Here is a 19618-nt window from a genome sequence, read left to right as displayed (position 1 = left end):
CCTTATATAAGACAATGTTCTCCTCTTTTTCCTTGTATGAGTCTTTTTTTTAGTTATATTCCCAAATTAATTACAACTTCACATGTACTGTCAATCTTCATAATTAATATTCTCCCCTCTTTATAAAAAATAAATGTGATATTTTTCATTGGATATTAAGATTATTTTGACCCATGATATCAGAGCCTCCTAGCCTAATACTAAGTCAATAAAACTAATAAATTCATAAGCATTAAATTCAAAAATTAGTATTAAATCCGTTTTCATCTTATTATTAAGACTAATAATCTCACACCCTTCACACTCAAATTAATCCACTTTGACAACTTACTTTGACAACTTGTAGGGTTTAAGAAAAAAACTCAATAAAGCAACTAATCAAATTTTCACTTTGATACAATTACTTTAATAATATAATAATATATATTAGTATTTTAAATTAAAATATTAATATTTTGGGAAGTGTAATAAATATATTTTCCTTCATAGTTTTGAAAGTATCATCCCTCATCTGCAAAATGGATACTCCTGCAGTTCAACACATTTCAGAATGTTTTGTGAAGCCTCACCCCTACAACAACTTCCCCAACCAAATCTGTAATCTAACACCATGGGATATTGCCTTGTTGTCTGTGGGATATATCCAGAAGGGTTTGCTCTTCAGCAAGCCTGCAACTCTTGAGGATCAACAATATTTCATGGAGAATCTGTTGGAGAAGCTCAAGCACTCTCTTTCTCTAACCCTCTTCCATTTCTATCCACTCTCTGGTCGTCTTGTCACCCACAAAACCCAACAACCTCCCTCTTATACTGTTTCTGTTGATTGCAAGTTGCAACAACAGTGATGGAGCTCGATTCATCTATGCAGCCTTAGATGTCACCATATCTGACTTACTCTCCCCAGTTGACATCCCTTCCGTTTTTCACTCATTCTTTGACCACCACAAAGCACTCAACCATGACGGTCACACCATGCCCTTGTTGTCCATCCAAGTCACTGAACTAGTGGATGGTGTTTTCATAGGTTGCTCCATGAATCACTCTCTAGGAGATGGCACTTCGTTTTGGAATTTCTTCAATACATGGTCGCAGATCTTTCAAGCACAATCTCAGGCTGAAAGCCATGAATACGATGTTCCCATCTCACACCAACCCCTTCACAATCGTTGGTTTCCAAATAATTGTAGTCCACCAATCTCTCTTCCTTTCAAACATCATGACGAGTTTATAAAGAGATCTGAAGAAACACCCTTGCTGAGAGAGAGAATTTTCCATTTTTCAGCAGAGTCTATTGCCGCACTGAAAGCCAAGGCCAACTCAGAATCTAATACCACAAGAATCTCTTCTTTCCAGTCATTATCAGCACTTGTTTGGAGATCGATAACTCGTGCGCGCTCCCCACCGTCTGACAAAAAAACAATTTGCAGATTAATGGCAAACCATCGGTCAAGAATGGAGCCGCCTCTGCCTGAAGAATACTTTGGAAACTGCACTCATGCAGTGAGTGCAGAAACGACAACAGGGGAATTGCTTGAGAATGGTCTAGGATGGGCAGCATGGAAGTTGCATATGGCTGTTACAAACCTTAACGAAAGAGTGGTGTTAGAATTTCTGGAAGGGTGGTTAGAGTCTCCTTTGATAATTCAAATGGGTCGTTTGTTTGACCCGTACAGCGTGTTGATGAGTAGCTCGCCCAGGTTCAATATGTATGGAAGTGAATTTGGAATGGGGAAAGCGGTGGCTGCTAGATGTGGGTACGGAAATAAATTTTTTGATGGGAAAGTGACATCATACCCAGGGCGTGAAGGAGGAGGAAGCATTGATTTTGAACTTTGCCTTTTGCCACATACAATGAGTGCTTTGGAATCAGACAAGGAGTTCATGAATGCAGTTTCTGTGTTCAATCCCCTGCTGTTGTAGTTTGCTAATAATGGTGATAAAGGGTCAGCTCTTAATTAATGTAATCTCGTTTCTGGTTTTTTATTTTATTTTTTTTATCGGCAATTTTTGGGTTTTTTATTAATTGAGAGAAGTTATTATTGGAACATCTGTTAAATTTATCCGCTGGGTTCACCTAGTAAAAAGCGTAGATAGAAAAAGTAGTTGGTATTGGTATAAGATGGTAGCAAGATAATATCTAAAGAAAAGATGAATTAGTCAATTTCTATTCACATGGTAACAAAAAAAAATTAATGTCTCCTGAACTCTAGTATAACTCATTCCGTATACGTTTCATCAACTACTTCCTCTCCTACTTCTTCCTCTTTTAGCTGCAGACTATATTTTCCAATTTGCCTTGTCCTTGCATGCAATTGAAAAAAAGAGGATCTTGTTGCTAAATTCAGATTAGAACTCACATTTAATACTATTTAGAATGAAATTGACTGGCAAGTGCAAATTGAAACAAGGGAATATAACATTAACAATATGTTATGGTAATTTGATATATTGAATCCCTAGTTCTATCATATTGATATATAAACGGGGTATGATATGTATGCATAAGAAATCTTTCTCTTAGCTTTGGGACCACCTAAGGGAAGATGTATGACTTTTATTTGAGTTGCTCGGCAAAAGTTTAAATTTGGCATCTGTGTTTCTTTCCTATGTGCAGGACAAGAAGGCTTTTGAGGATATTCTGAAGAGAATTTCCAAGAAACAGAAGATTAATGCATCCAGTTATGTTATATTGAGAGATAGGTGACATTGTATCTAAGAAGGGTAACGTCCTTTTTTATTTTTATTTTATCACACTCTCCTAGATTTTATCTTTTGTTAGTTTAGTTGTGAGAGATTACTTGGAACACCATTTTTATAATACATTGCAGTATTGTACGCTAATGTTTTAAATTGTTTTAGCAAAATGTCTGCAAAAAGAAAAACTAGTTTCAATTGTACTTTTGAAGTGAGATATGACATTAACTTGGTGAAAGCTATAAGCTTGAATTCACTGCTCAGATGGTAAAGGATATCTTTCTTTTCGTTTTTTAGGTGAGTTTTCATTAATATTTTTTATTCAAAGGTGCACTCTGTCTGTTTAAAAAAATAATTTAATGTTAAATTTAATTTGCTTTACTTTAATAAAAGTTAACAATTTTTTTGTGAATATTTTTTTACAATGTTTATGAATGATATCTGGATCTAGTTCATCTGGGATATGAAATCCTTTGGTATAATCTTCATGTGATTATAATGATCAATGTATTGTTATTGTAAAAACAATGTCTTTGGTTCTTAAAATTTTAATTTCATTTGTGTCTTTGTGAGAAATTATTACACTTAGGGGAAGATACATCTAATCTTACTTTCTTCATCTTTATCTACATAGACTTTGTCTTACTGGAGTAAGATTTAGCCACAACTTTTTCAAAAGATGAAGTATTGGTAAGAATGATTTTTATTTCCCTTGTATATATGGACAAAGGTTCGTACTGCTTATGTCTTGCTTGGGGATATGTGGCTATACTGAAAATTCATCACTGGGGTGGGGCAAATTAAAGCCAAGGTTGAAGGAGCATGGAGAACCACTGAAAGGATTCCATTGGCAAGGGAAGGACGAGGAAGCTCAAAAGTTGTGGTTGAGATTGAAAAAATGAGTTGCAACTGAACTAAAGCAGAAAAAGTGTACGCTTTACAGTGAATGACTGTCATTGTCATTCCCACTATACATGAAGTGATTGTGATACTATAGTGATACTACATGCTAAAAATCTTATGTATACTACATGATAAACAAAAGTGACAATTTATTAACAAGGCATATTTTAATTCACTTTCAAACATTGAAAATCTATTGAAATACTATTAACGTTTATGTTGACAGATTTGTATTACTAGCTTGCTTACAAAATAAAACATCCATATATAAATTATTAAATTCATATGCAAGAATCCAAATCTAAGTAATTTGTATAATTTTCTAGTCAAACAATTTACTACAAATTTTTAGTAACATTTTTTAAATGTCACTTTTTTATTAAAAAATTTTTACTAAATATTTCTAATAACATTTTTATATTATTATTATTTTATTAAAAAATATTATTGAAAAGATTTAATAACATTTTTTAAATGTCACTTTTTTATTAAAAAAAGTTACTAAAGTTTTTTAGTAACATTTTTATAATGTTACTTTTTTATTAAAAAATATTACTAAAAAGATTTAGTGAAATTTTTAAAATGTTACTTTTATATTAAAAAAATTACTAAAAGTTTATAGTAACATTTTTATAGTGTTATTTTTTATTTAAAAAACATTACACTACAAGAAAATCATCCGATAGAACCCAATTTTAGAGACAAAAAATAATTGGTTGTTATATTAATTAAATTAGAGAGTATTTTAGAGACTAATTTTTTATTTATTTCTAAATTAGTTACTATTGTTAAATAGTTTCTAAATTAGTATCTAATTAACTACCAATGTTTTAATTACCAATTATTTAGATTGTAAATTAGGTAGCAAAAGCTTTGCTTAGATATCAATTTAGAAACTATTTAACAATAATAGAAACTAATTTAAAAACCATTTTTTTAGTTTCTAAAATAGTCTCTAATTTAGTCAATATACTAACTAATTAATTTTTGTCTCTAAAATTGGTTTTATTTAATGATTTTCGTGTAGTATTACTAGAAGGATTTAACAACATTTTTAAAATTTAATCTTTTTATTAAATAAATGTTACTAAAAGTATTTAGTGATACTTTTATAAATGTCTTTATTGATATGTAAAAATTTTACTAACACTCTTTAGTAACATTAAGTATTCGTTACATTGGATAAAATATTACTAAATCATATTAGTAACATTTTCTTTGATTTAGTAACATTTTTTGTGTTATTAATTATCATATATCTAGTAGTGAGTGGTTTTTCAAGCTTGATACAAATGAAGATATTTGTGTTGATTCCACGTACGATTATCAGATTTTACCTAAATACCCATATACAAACATTTTACCCAAATATTCTGGAGCGCCGGTGTATCTGCATTTTTTTTTTATTAATATGTATATGTATTTTTTATTAATATTATGTATCCAATTTTTTTTATTTCTATCATTATTTTGTATCCAATTTTTTATTTTTATTATTAATGTCTATCTTTATTTATTTATTTATTTATTTATTATTATTATTATTATTATTATTATTATTATTATTATTATTATGTATCCACATTATTTATTTTTATCATTATTATGTATCCGCGTTTTTTTTTATCATTATTATATATGTATTTTTATTTATTAAAATGAACTATAAATTCATTCTCAAACATTCTAATTCATCATAAATGTATGTGTTTATGTATTTTTTTAAATATCAAACTGTATATATGCATTTTTTTAGTTTTATCATTATCATGTGTATTTTTATTTATTTAAATGAACTATAAATTCATATTGTAATATTTTAATTCATCGTAAATTTATGTGTATGCACATTTTTTTTTATCATTATTGTACATTTACATTTTTTTATTTTTATCACTACCATATGCGTATTTCTGTTTATTAAAAAGAACTATAATACATAATATACAATTCATTTTTATCATTTTTTAATTCTATTTTGAATTTTTTTTTTATATGTATTTTTTTTTATGAAAAGAATGGTAATTTAAAAAAAAAATTGGATGGATATCATAGGTTCTAAGGAGTAAGAAATTACCTAATAATATAAGAAGAATGAATGCTAATAATACATTGTGAGTGATTTATTTTCATTACAAAACTGCCCTTAGTGTGACATCATTCCTATCATAATTACAAAAAAACCCCATTAACACATCCTCATCTAATATCACGTATGCGACGGTCAAGTGTGTGTTAGTGGAGAGAGGATATTAACAAAACATTTTTGTTACTATTTGTACTGGTAAGGGTCGTACGACATAACATGTCTCGGTCCCGTCATTGGGCCGACCAACAAGCGAGAGGATACCGAAGCTGACCAGAGCACATTGTTGCTGTCTCTGCAAAGAGAGATGGTTGAGTTGAGGAGAAGGAATGAAGAAGTGAGCAGAAAGAACGAGCAAAAAATCTAGGCTCTCTGTAGGAAGAACAAGGATATGAAGAAGTTGGAGGAGGCTAGGTCGTCTCTCGTGTCGACCAACCTTGTGAGTAGGTCATACACTTCCCCTCCCAACCTAAGAGTGGTTGACGAAACCAAGGACAAGGCTCCCACTCAGGAGATGGATGGAGAGTCCTGCCCTAACAAGAAGGTCCGCACGACTGGTAATGTAGATTTAGTGTGCCGACATCCTTTCATCGATGCTATCATCAAAGTTCCACTGCCGGATAAGTGGAAGGGCTTCAAAAGGGATCGTTATGACGACACGCACATGAGTCTGTACACCGCTGATGATGCGGTCATGTGCTGAGTGTTCCCCACATCACTGAAGGGAGGAGCTCTCAACTGGTTCACGAAGCTCCCTCCTAACTCCACCGACAGCTTCACGACACTGATGTCCAAGTTCGAGACACAGTTCGCCACAAGCCGCCTGTACCATCTAACCTCTATTGCCCTGGTCGGTATCCGCCAAGAGAAGGGGGAGTCCCTGAGAACCTTTGTTGACAGATTCAGAAAGGTAGTAATGAGCATTCGAAACCTCAGCTCGGACGTGGGCATGCACCATATGCTGACGACTTTACGTCTGGGACCATTTGCTGATGGCCTTTGTATGCAGCCGACCGCAAGTTTGGACGAGCTCAGGAAGAGGGATACCAAGTACATGTTGTTGAAGGAACTGAGAGAGTTTTGCAACCAGGCCCGTGCGGAGGCTAACGGGGATAATGGGAAGGAGGAGAAGGAGCGTCAGGGCCGATTGACCAATCGGGAAGACAGAAGAGGGACAACTAGGGCAGCCGGTTCTTAAGATATACCCCCCTGACGACCGAGAATGGGAGGATCTTAGACGAGGCTCTCAGCGTCGAGCTGATCTCTCCGCTCAGGAAGGCATCAAGCCTCGAAAACGCAGCAGTGCAGGTACCACAAAAACAACGGGCATTCCACCGAATGCTAAGCCCTTAAGGATAAGATAGAAGAACTTGTCCAGGTTGGACACTTGCAGTGTTTCGTCCAGTGTTCCCGAGGCACAAATTTAGAATCTAAATAATTGATAGTTAAAAACTTGGTAGCTAATTAGATACCAATTTAGAAACCATTTAACAATAATAGAAACTAATTTAGAAACCAAATTTTTTTTAGTCTCTAAAATATTCTCTAATTTAGTCACTATAGCAATTAATTATTTTTTGTTTCTAAAAGTTTCTATTTCATGATTTTCTTGTAGTGTCAATACATAAGAGTTCAAGCATATTACTCCCAATTCCAAAGGGTAGGATTAACCACACATACTTCTAGCAGCTTTCATTCTCCCAATTGTGTTACAATTCACTCTATGGTGTTTTCTTCTCAATCTGGTACACTAGGGTTGAGCCTCTAGCCCTCTATTTAACCTAACTTTCTAGGGTTAAGTTATTTCTCGTGGCGCGCTGATGGGATAAGTGATAAAACATAAAAAAAATGCCCAATCTGTTTGACGCATTCTCGCTCGAGCGAGGAATTCTCGCTTGAGCGAGAAAGGCGTCGATTTCTGAAAACTATCTTGGAGCGTTCTCGCTTGAGCAAGATACTCCTGTTGTGAAATTGGCTTTTTCTGCACTTTTCTCTATTTTGGGACCTTAAAACTTTCTCCTTTTAGCTCAAATAATTCTCCTTTACTCCAAATCTTCAATCCTCCTTAGAAATATGCAATTAACATCAAATTTGAGAATAAAATGCTTTTATTCAAATAAAGATCATAAAAAATGTAAGAAGGTATAAATTCATAAATTATGAATTATTTTATATGTAAATTAACGATAAATCCTTATAAATGTTTATATTTTAATATGAAATATTACTGAAATTATACACTTATCACTACACTAATCGTTTTCAAAATATTAAACCAACTTGTAATCTTCTGGTTTCGAGTAGAACAACCTGAGTGATAAAACTCGCTTCAATTTTAATCAACTCCAAAAATTGTTCAATACTCAATAAAATTTCCATTTTTTAGAGCCCAAAAATCATAATGTTAACATCAGTTTTGATTATATTTTTTCTTTCTTTGTTTGATTTGGAATAATTTTTTTAGTACATTAAAGTTATTTTATATACATTCTGTATTACACTAAAGCGTCGTAGTTGACTACGTGTTTTGCTTTGTGCTTGAATGTGTTCATCCTCAAAATAAGATAATTTGTATTTTGATAATGGGCAAAGTGTTTCTCTTTGGAGAAATACCATTTAATATCGAGTATTTGTTAATGAAAGACAACTTCTAGTTATCTTCACAGTTTGAAGAGTTTGGATCCTTCAGCATGACTAATCTAAGAGTAGTAAAAACACGAAATATTTATAATAAAGTATTTAGAGAGACTAAACCTAGAAACCTGACATTCTGCAAAGACAAACACTTAAATAAATGTTTTCTTCTTTTTATTCGTCATCATTCTCGGAGACCGTTACAATATTTAGTAGAGAAACCCAAACAAATTTGCTTTGCTTTGGGTTGTTTTGTTTTTCTCCCCAATTATTTTCAAAGACTTCTATTATTCTAATGGGTCAATTGTCTTTGTTTGACAAGAACGATAGATGGTTGAACGTGCACGGCAATGCAAACCTTTGGCAGCTGGTATTTGGGAATAAGTTGTTACGTCTTCATTCACTCTTCACACAAGGAAATACTGCCCCTCCAACCTATCTTCAACACAAATCAAATTTAAGTTGAAGTTGAGTTTAAGGTTATGATTTAGGGTTTAGAATTGAACATTGACCATATGCATAACGAATATCTTGTAAAATGTGATTTTTTTATTAGATAACATTATTTTCATTTTTATTTTTTCATTCAACACTATTTTATTTTTATGTTTCTATCTAGTATCAATTTTTTTTATGGTTTTATTTTGTATTTCTTTTTTTTTAAAAAAAAAAACTCTTAGAATTTGGTTTCTGAGGATGGTGTTTTTAATTTTTTTTATTTCTTGGTATAGAGTGAATGAAAAAGAAAAAAAAAGATATATAAAATAGAACAAAAATAAATTTAAGAAACAAAAAAATAATTTTAAAAAACTTTTTAAGTAAAAAATGTTTTGAAATTTTTAATTAAAAATGGAGTGAATAAATTTTAAATATTTATAAAATTGAAATAGAATAAAATTTGAAATTTGAAAATTAAAAATTAAATATATAAAAATTTATGAAGAAATATCAATACAAAGAGAATATAATAAAATATTTTATAGATATTTTGATGTAAGTAAATATTATGGATAAAATAAATATAAAATTGTAACATTATTTTGCTTTTATTTTTTGTATTTTTATAGTAATTTTGAATTGTGGAGAATAAATTATAATATATTTGTAAATATATTTTTATAATAAAATTCGAATGAAAAAATTATAATAAATTATAATGTTGGTATTTTTTGTTTGTTAAAAAGATATCAAAATAAGTAATAGTAAAAATTAAATAAAATTGTTGGGATATTTTATTAAAAAAATATTAATTAAATGCTTTAAAAAAATTGTTTGAATTTCTTTAATTTTATCTCCCTCTCCCGCACTTCTTCAGCAGGTCCAGGTCATCTTTTATCACTGATGTCTGCCTCTCCTATCTATCCTGGTTTGATGGTGACTGCATAGGTTCCCCTTTTTCAAACTGCTCTCGTAGCATTTTCGTGCCATCTTTTGGCCGACTTTTATTGTGATTATCCCTCCTTTTGACGAGGACAACTTCATCTTCATATGTGTGGTTGAGGCTACTGCACTCGACCTATTCAAGGAGGGTCGCCCCAAGAGCAGGTTGTATGTGGAAGATGCATTGACGATAATGTACTTGACAGTAATCGTCTTGGTGGCGTTTTCATCAAATAAGGTTGTCCTTAGCTCAATGTATCCTTGTACTTCCATCGGTCGCCTACGAAGCCAACCAATCAGCCATCATAAGGTCTCAACTAATCAGAGGATATTTTCAAATTTGTAACCATTCCCGAAAACATCACGTCAGCCAAGCTCCCTTGATCAATTAGGACTCTGTGCACCTTTCGTCCTACCGTGACAACAGATATCACCATTGGATCCTCCTCATGGGTAAACACATCTTTCAGGTCGAAACTTGTGAAGCAGAGGGAGGGCTCTGTGAGACAATCAAACCTCCTTGTATATAGGGACATCACCGCCCACACATATTGTTTGCATTTGGAGGTCGAGTTTCCACCTCCATAGAATCCTCTTGCGATGGTGTTCAAATCCCCATGGATCGGAGTTTCATGTGTTTGATCCATGGATGTAGCCTCTCCTTTTGGCTCCTCCTGGTTGACCTCAAGATATTCCTTCAAGAAACCTTCTTTGACTAAATTAACCAGTTGATAACTTAGGCTATGCATCGTTCGATGCTATGCCCAATGACCATGTGAAAATCGCACCAGACATCTCTTCGTGATCCCAAGAATCGATTTGTCTTTTGTGGAAACTTTAGCCTATCCGCTACCCCTGCCATACTTATGAGCTCTTTACAGGGTACTCAAAATCTGGATATGATCGTCGTCTCCTCCCTGGCCTTTATCTTAGACTCATTCTTCTTTGCAACATACGGGACATACCTCAAATTCGTTCTCTTCTCGGTGGATGTTTCATTGCTCCTAACGGAACAATCTCGACTGTTTTCCTTGTGCATGGGCTGCTTCGACCGTGAGCTGCCATTTTTCCTGAGCACGACCTCTTTAACCTCGATATGAGCGGTAACTCGTTCACGCACCTCAGATAACGTCTCCGCCAGACTCCTGATTAATGAATCACTGAACGGGCTTATTGTCATCACTTGTACGAAACCAACGACCACAATCTCTTCATCTTAAGTTTGAAGTCTTACTGAGACTGCACAAAATCTGTTCAAGTATTCTTTAAGCGACTCCCCTTCCCCCTGTTTGACATTGAAAAGATCATACAATCGTGGGGGGTTGACCTTATTAGCCGTTAATAACTCTTTAAACATTCTAGAGAATTGAGGGAAAAAGGTGATGTGACCATCCAGGATTCGACTAAACCATTGCAGGGCTATTCCAGTGAATGTACCCATGAGCATCTTATATCAGATTGCATCCGACCCCCTAGAGATGATCATTTGAGTCTTGAACGACTTTAGATGACTTTCAGGGTCCTCTACACCAGAGAAAAAGGCGATCTTGGGTGTGATGTAATCGGGTGACACAGGCTCGTCCATGATTTGCTGAGAGAATGGTTTGGGATCATCCCTTGATGACAAATATGGGGAACGCTCCTGTGTGGGAGGTCAGCCATGTCGGTGCAAGTTCCTCTGCAATTCCTCGTTGGTCTTGTGCAACTCCTCATTGGCTTGTGTGTGTTCCTCCATAGTTATTCGGGAGGCCTCAATCTCTTCATAAGGTGAGTCTGGCTCAACCGCGTTTCCTCTCGAAGGTGTTCTTGATTGACTTTGACTTCTGCTCATAGAAGTTCTTACTTGGCTTGGGCTTCTGTTCGTAGAAGCTCTTGCTCGGTCTTTGCTTCTTCTCGAATTCACTCTTGCTCACGTCAATACTCTTTGTTTGCCTCCTGGAGAGCCCTCATGGCCTTTATGATTTATTGCAAGGTAGAGGCCTCACTTCCTTCAAATCCCAACGGTCTTTGCCTTGTGTTTCTCATCACGTGGAATGCTCAGTCGCAAGTGTGGGTGAGATCAAGTTTTATCGGGTCCCACGGTGGGCGCCAAATGTTCTTGTCGGTGACCTCGGTTAGACTTGGAAGTGAGCTCCCGGCTGAAGCAATTTTGCTTAGGGTGTTGAACGAGTTGAAGACGTTTTGTGACAAAGGATCTCTACCTGTTGATCACACTCCGACGATCAAGTCAGTGAGAGCATTCAAACTATCAATTTGTATCAATGTAGGGTTTAGAAAAACTGACCTTTACTCGGGGTCTTAAACCCTTTTTATAGACATTTCTTCAATGATTTTCAACAACCAGAATATTATTTCAACAACAAGAATATAATCTCAATAATAAAAATATAATTTCAATAGTAAGTACATTCGGTTAATGTCTACCTTTTATTTTCGGATACAATGCCACATCATCCCTAACAACTTTTATTTGCATTTAATATATATACACTTTAACTAATTCAGTTATTTTTACTTTAATTTTCTTTTTCATATAGACTACCAAACATCTGGATCGACTTCATAATATATCATTGGGTCCATACCTGTCCCAGACTGAACTAGGTATTTTTCACATAACTTGTCTAACCGAGCTAATTTCTTGTACCAGTACAACTTCTATTATTATTATTTCATACAAAATTTATGAACTCCGGTGAAATAACATGCTAATTAAAAAAAATGAGGTGAACTATAATATTTTATCATAAAATAAAATAAAGTTTTTTTAGGGTAGATGGCCTCATCTCATCCGTCATACCGAACACCGAGAGGAAAAATTCAAGTGAAATTGATTGGTGGATATTAAGTATTAATTGAAGATGAAGGCGACCATTGATTATGACTGGCTCTACCTATATTTATATTCACTCAAACTTCCTAGAAGTTATCTGCAACAGAAATCAGAAACTTTTGTGTGTATTTGGATGATGAATTCTCCCGTCGTTCGAAGCGTTTCAGAATGTTTTGTCAAGCCGTCGGGCCAAGCTCAAGAATCAGACCGAATCTGCAATTTAACACCTTGGGATATTTCTATGCTATCTTTGCACCACATCCAGAAGGGTCTACTCTTCCAGAAGCCAAAAACACTTGTTGTTGATCAGCATCATTTCATAGAGAATCTGTTGGAGAAACTCAAACACTCTCTTTCTCTCACCCTCTTCCATTTCTATCCATTGTCTGGTCGCCTTGTCACCCACAAAACCGAACACCCTTCATCTTATACTATTTATGTTGATTGCAGCAACAGCAGTGGAGCTAGATTCATCCATGCAACTTTGGATATGACAATATCTGACATCCTCTCCCCCGTTGATGTCCCTCCCATTGTTCACTCATTCTTTGACCTCCACAAAGCAGTCAACCATGATGGTCATACCATGCCACTGTTGTCGATTAAAGTTACTGAACTAGTGGACGGTGTTTTCATAGGTTGTTCCATGAACCACAATATTGGTGATGGCACTTCTTATTGGAATTTTTTCAATGCATGGTCTCAGATCTTTCAAGCTCAGGCTCAAGGAAATGAACACGATGTTCCGATTTCATGCTATCCTATTCATAACCGGTGGTTTCCAGATGGTTGCGGTCCAGTAATCAACCTTCCCTTCAAACATCACGACGAGTTTATTAGCAGATTTGAGGCACCTTTGCTGAGAGGGAGAATCTTCCACTTTTCATCGGAGTCTATTGCAAGACTGAAAGAAAGGGCGAACTCAGAGTCCAAAACCACAAAAATCTCTTCGCTCCAATCCTTATCGGCGCATGTTTGGAGATGCGTAACACGCGCACGCCAGACGGCACACGATGAGAGAACAAGTTGCAAATTGGCCATAAATAACCGGTCAAGAATGGAACCTCCTCTGGCGGCGGAGTACTTTGGAAGTGCTGTTAGTGTGGTGAGTGCAGATAGCACGGGAGGGGAATTGCTGGAGAATGATCTCGGATGGGCTGCATGGAAGGTGCACCTGGCTGTTGCCAACCATAACGGCAGAGTGGTAAGAGACATGCTGAAAGAGTGGTTACAACATCCAGTGATTTACCAACTTGGTGTGAACATTGACTCGAGTTGTGTGATGATATCAAGTTCTCCCAAGTTCGACATGTATGGGAATGAATTTGGGATGGGAAAAGCGGTGGCAGTTCTGAGTGGGTATGCCAACAAATTTGATGGGAACGTGACAGCATATCCAGGACGTGATGGAGGAGGAAGCATAGATTTTGAACTCTCCCTTTCACCTCATGTAATGACTGCACTAGAATCAGATGAGGAGTTCATGGAAGCTGTTTCCCAGCCCAATCCCCTGCACTAACCACTTCCTTCATTTCCTCTTATACTTTTCTCTTACTAAGCACAAACAATGTTGTGCCAAAGCAATAATATCCTTTTATTTAGGATTTCATGTTTCATAGATTATCCTCTTCTCAATAGTCATGCCTCTTTTTCAATCTCTTCCATTATACACTTCAACTAAATGTTAATACTATCTGTTTCCCATAATATTAAAATTGTTTTACAAAAAGTATGTTAGTTATATCAATAAATTTTAACAATATCAATTGTCCGCACAAGCTTAATAATAAAATTCAATTCAAGTTTGATTATTAATTTTCTCATTTTCTTTATCTATGTATTTATTCATTCATAACAGTCTTAGAACATTCATTTTCTTTATCTATGTATTTATTCATTCAATTCAAACATAATTCATACACAATTATCCAATTTTTTTCTTTAAAACTAACACTCTTAAAAAATTATATATAAAATTAATTTTTAAAATTACATAACTTACTACCCAATATATAAACAATAAAATTATAAAAAAAATAAAAATTATGACGTGGCAGAAGTCGTGCCAAGTTGGCACGACTTCAGTATGACGAGGCAAAAGTCGTGCCAAGTTGGTACGACTTCAATATGACGGGGCAGAAATCGTGCCAAGTTGGCACGAATTTAGTATAACATGGGTACGACTTCTGCCTATGAAGTCGTACCAATTAGACACGACTTGCCTAAATTTATAATTTTTTTAAAACGGACACTATTTTGGTAAAAAAAAAATAAAAATCCCATGGTCAATAAATCAGCAATGTTATGCCTGGCAATAATATCCTTTTATTTAGGATTTCATGTTTCATAGATTATCCTCTTCTCAGTAGTCATGCCTCTTTTTCAATCTCTTCCATTATACACTTCAACTAAATGTTAATACTATCTGTTTCCCATAATATTAAAATTGTTTTACAAAAAGTATGTTAGTTATATCAATAAATTTTAACAATATCAACTTTCAAAATTGTACCTACCAGGAGTAAAGAAATATACATTCACTAGTTATTCAATTCCAATGCATTTAATATTATAACCGAGTATTAAAAGCATTTTATATGACCAAATGGTCACGTAATAATAATTATTTAAATATTTTGACAACGGTTATTCAATTATGTAGTAAAGACCTACGAAAAAAATATTCATTTAACTTTCTATTATCAGACTTTCATATTGCAAACATTAATTATCTTAAACATTGAAGAGTTTTTTTTAAGTGATCCTTTATTTATTCTTTGTAATCAATCAACGACAGAGCTTGATTTATATATAAGTCATCTGTTCTCTAAATTCTTTAAATCTATGTTCCGTAAGGACAATAATAATAATAAATCATTTTAAATTTGAGAAACTTAAAATATTAATTTTATATTTGAGGAATTGAAAATTACTTTTACATTTATAAAAAATAAAATTTGATTCAAATTTTTTGGGATTAAAAAAGTAAAATTTAACAAAAAAGAATTAAAAAATATATTTCCATTCCATTATTTTAGTTGAACATATAATTGACATGCAGTTGTTAATCATGTACGAACCAGTCCAATATTATTAGTAATGCAAAACTAAAAAAATATTTTCTTACATTTGGAAACTAAAAACTAACTTTAAATTTGAAAAACTAAAGAGAAGTAACTCAAATTAAAAAGACTAAAACTTGTATGATAATTATCTTATGATTTAGGCTAGATACACCGATGATAATTATCGTACGAGTTCTTAATTTAACTTTTTTAAATGTTTTATACAGTTTTATAAAACTCATACTCTTTTCAATATTTTATTTAATTATTATCAGAACGATATGTTTTAAAAAAAAATATTTTTACTAGTGGAAATACATGGGTGTGTATCTGCATTTTCTTCTTTTACTCATTTTTCACGATGATAAAAAATTAACATACATACAAAAAGAATTTTGGATGAGTCAAAATTGAAAAATAAAAAATAACATATAAAAGAAAAATGATGAATTGATTAATTAAACAACCTCTTTTCTCTTTTTTTTCGATTTGAGTTTCTCTTCTTCTTCAAGTTTTTCCTCTTCATGTTAAAGTTGGGATTGACTTGATGGTAGATACAAAAAAATGGTAATTTTACCAAAAAATATAATTGTTTGAAATGGAGTAAAGAGAGTGATTGAAAATGAGGTTAGTTTATTTGATATGTAAGATTTGATGTGAAAATGTGAGAGTATCCTCATTCTTTCTTCCTGTGGTTACACTAAAATAAGGAATTAAGAAAAGATTGAGAGAGTTAGTTTGCGTATAAAATCTATACACTAATATTAATTTAAAAATTTAAAAAATAATTTTATTTTTAAATAATTCATATAAAATGAGAAAATATTTCATTATACTAATAAAATAAGATATACTAAAGGATAGAATAAAAAAATTAATATATATAAAAACCGTTATAATTGGAAAATCCCATATATATAATATATAAGTATTGAGAACATCAACTCTTATCTAAATCCGAACGTATTAAATTTTATGTCAGGTAGAATGCTCTTATAAGAAACAATTGGAAAACATATCCTTTAAGAATGTGAGTGGCCATAAAGTTGAAGTGAAATCGATTGGTACCTACTTCATGATGAGCACTGACTATTGATTACCTTTGTCAACATTCATTTTGACACAACACAAACATTCCCCGGTTCAGTTCAGACATCTCTAAGCTATCTGCGACACCACTCTGAAATTTTGGTGAGAGTTTGGATGATGAATTCCCCTGTCGTAGGAAGTGTTTCGGAATGTTTTATCAAGCCGTTGGGTCCAGCTCAAGATTCAATAGGAATATGCAATTTAACACCTTGGGATATTGCTATGCTGTCTATGCACTACATCCAGAAGGGTCTACTTTTCAGGAAACCTGCAACACTTGTTGATCGACAAGATTTTATAGAAAATCTGTTGAAGAAGCTCAAGCACTCTCTTTCTCTCACCCTCTTCCATTTTTATCCATTGGCAGGCCACCTTGTCACAAACAAAGGCCCTTCCTCTTGTACTATTTTCGTTGATGGCAACAACAAAGATGGAGCTAGATTCATCTATGCAACTTTGGATTTGACAATATTTGACATACTCTCCCCTGTTGACGTCCCACCCATTGTTCACTCATTCTTTGACCATCACAAAGCTGTCAACCATGATGGTCACACCATGCCTCTGTTGTCCATTAAAGTCACTGAACTATTGGATGGTGTTTTCATAGGCTGCTCTATGAACCATGCCATAGGCGATGGAACTTCTTATTGGAATTTCTTTAATACATGGTCTGAGATCTTTCTAGCTCAAGCTCAAGGCCATGAATACGGTGTTTCAATTTCACGCCACCCTATTCATAATCGGTGGTTTCCTGATGGTTGTGGTCCCTTGATCAATCTTCCCTTCAAACATCACGACGAGTTTATTAGCAGGTTTGAAGCACCCAAGATGAGAGAGAGAATCTTCCATTTTTCAGCAGAGTCTATTGCAAAACTGAAAGCAAGGGCTAACTCAGATTCCAAAACCACCAAAATCTCTTCGTTCCAATCCTTATCAGCTCATGTATGGAGATGCATAACACGAGCACGTCATCTGCCACATGATGAGATAACAAGCTGCAAATTGGCCATAAATAATCGAGCAAGAATGGAGCCGCCTCTGCCATATGAATACTTTGGAAACTTAATTGGCGTGGTGAGTGCGGGGACAACAGCAGGGGAGTTGCTGGAGAATGATCTAGGATGGGCTGCATGGAAGGTGCATCTGGCTGTTGCAAACCAAAACGACAGAGTAGTGCGAGACGCGGTGAAAGAGTGGTTACAACGCCCTGTGGTGTACCAACTTGGTGTGCACTTTGATTCGTGTAGTGTGACGATGTCAAGCTCGCCCAGGTTCGACATGTATGGGAATGAATTTGGGATGGGAAGAGCCGTGGCAGTTCTGAGTGGATATGCCAACAAATTTGATGGGAGTGTGACTTCATATCCAGGATCCGAAGGAGGGGGAAGCATAGATTTGGAACTCTCCCTTTCGCCCAAGGCAATGACCTTACTAGAATCCGATGAGGAGTTTATGCAAGCTGTTTCTGTGTCCAATTCCCTACACTATCAACTTTGTTGACCGTTTTCAACAGGTAATCATTAAAAATTAGGTAACATATACTAGATTAGATGGTTAATGTTTTCTTACACGCCGTGTTATACCATCATATGTTTTTCACTCTGCACTTGAATGGTAAATACTTGAATGATTTTCATCTTAGTCAAACTTGAAAGGCTCCAACATCTGTTGGCTTCACATTTTTCTTTAGTATGTAAAATACAAAGGAGTATATGTTGATTCAATGGTGAAGATCGTTGTTGGTTTGGTTTTTGGCTGAAATCCTATGGAACATGAATGGTGATGGACTCTTCTAAATTGTATTTCTATATTTTAAGAAGAAAGAATGCTGTGCTAATTGCTAAAGCATTATCATTTGAACGAGGGATTCAATAGTTTAGGATGAAGGGAAGGGCGTAGAGCATGTTGAGAGACTAAAACAACACCAAGTGACACAACTCTGAATAAAGAAAGAATGAGAAGATTATTTTGATGTGATTGAGGTGTCAGAATGTTTGATTCTACTTGGACGAGAACCCGTAGTCGAAATAACAGAACTGGTGAAAGAAAGAATTAATGTTATGTACCAAGTACTATATGATTAAATTTTAAGTTCATTACCTTCTAACAATAGTTATGAAGGAAAAGATTCGCTAAATATAAAACATAATAATAAAAGTTTATTGGGAGTTGTTATGGTGGCAAGGATGTTGTTGCTTCAATTGAAAGAATAGGGATTGTGTTTGATCTTTCTCACTCTTTTGTATTTTGATTAACATGATAATATTGTGTTCTTTGATTGATATTGATGTCAATATAAAAATCATTTATATCGATTCATCGCACATAAAATGATTAAGATGTTTTCTAAATATTGATTTCTCCTTTTAGCTTATATTATTCTTCTTTTAGCCTAATCATCTCCATTTTTCCCTTAAAAACCTGAAATTAACACCAAATTTGGGAATAAAATACTCTTATTCATAAAACATGTAAAAATATATAAATTCATAAATTATATATTATTTTATATTTATTTTAGCAATTGATACTCATAAGTGCTTATATTTTAATATGAAATATTACTGAAATTAGACACTTATAAAGTATCATTATGTTTTGTGTATTAATGTATCACCCAAAGGAGAACATTAGTATGTATAGAATGTTTGTTTGTTATCTGAATTTGTATTGTATGTTAAGTTTATGACTCAGAGTATTAATATTAAACATGTGTTAATTGGAGTGTTTGTTCATGTGTCGAGTAAAACATAAAAAGGCCCAACATTATTGGCACTATCTTGCTCAAGAGAGATTCTACTAGCTTGAGCGAGATCCACTGATGGCATCTTGGCTTTTTGCGAATTTGGAAAACTTTGGTGAGTGTTGATGCATTCCAACTTTCTCCTTTTAGCTTTATATATTTTCCTTTTGCCCAATTATCTCCATTAT

General features: G+C 33.9%; 3 protein-coding genes across 6 annotated transcripts; all 3 read left to right on the top strand.

The window, feature by feature from the left end:
* Positions 1–463: 463 nt before the first annotated feature.
* LOC137822979 (putative acetyltransferase At3g50280) lies at positions 464–3756 on the top strand. Of its 4 annotated transcripts, none has more exons than XR_016515399.1 (3): positions 504–1943; positions 2615–2721; positions 3425–3756. XR_016515399.1 is itself a non-coding variant. In XM_090294864.1 (2 exons), exon 1 carries the CDS (start codon positions 973–975, stop codon positions 1918–1920), a length of 948 nt encoding a protein of 315 aa, XP_090150990.1. In that variant the 5' UTR covers positions 464–972; the 3' UTR covers positions 1921–1943; positions 2615–3756. The 4 variants fall into 4 exon arrangements, 2 of the variants coding, with proteins under 2 accessions (XP_090150990.1, XP_090150989.1); XR_016515398.1 differs by having other exon boundaries at positions 504–1960; XM_090294864.1 differs by having other exon boundaries at positions 464–1943; positions 2615–3756.
* An 8823-nt stretch (positions 3757–12579) lies between these two features.
* On the top strand, positions 12580–14259 carry LOC137822984 (putative acetyltransferase At3g50280). The gene has a single exon (XM_068628048.1). It carries the CDS (start codon positions 12664–12666, stop codon positions 14047–14049), a length of 1386 nt encoding a protein of 461 aa, XP_068484149.1. The 5' UTR covers positions 12580–12663; the 3' UTR covers positions 14050–14259.
* Positions 14260–16575: 2316 nt separating this feature from the next.
* On the top strand, positions 16576–18448 carry LOC137822983 (putative acetyltransferase At3g50280). The gene has a single exon (XM_068628047.1). The coding sequence runs from the start codon at positions 16799–16801 to the stop codon at positions 18185–18187; it is 1389 nt and encodes a 462-aa protein (XP_068484148.1). The 5' UTR covers positions 16576–16798; the 3' UTR covers positions 18188–18448.
* The last annotated feature ends 1170 nt before the right edge of the window (positions 18449–19618 follow it).

The sequence above is a fragment of the Phaseolus vulgaris genome, chromosome 9 (genome assembly GCF_051622355.1).
Source record: "Phaseolus vulgaris cultivar YP4 chromosome 9, ASM5162235v1, whole genome shotgun sequence".
Taxonomy (NCBI): domain Eukaryota; kingdom Viridiplantae; phylum Streptophyta; class Magnoliopsida; order Fabales; family Fabaceae; genus Phaseolus; species Phaseolus vulgaris.
This window is presented reverse-complemented; position numbering and strand designations above follow the sequence as displayed.

Excerpts from the sequence above, each read along its gene's own strand:
- LOC137822979 (XM_090294864.1), top strand. The coding sequence starts at position 973 with ATGCCCTTGTTGTCCATCCAAGTCACTGAACTAGTGGATGGTGTTTTC.
- LOC137822984 (XM_068628048.1), top strand. The coding sequence starts at position 12,664 with ATGATGAATTCTCCCGTCGTTCGAAGCGTTTCAGAATGTTTTGTCAAG.
- LOC137822983 (XM_068628047.1), top strand. The coding sequence starts at position 16,799 with ATGATGAATTCCCCTGTCGTAGGAAGTGTTTCGGAATGTTTTATCAAG.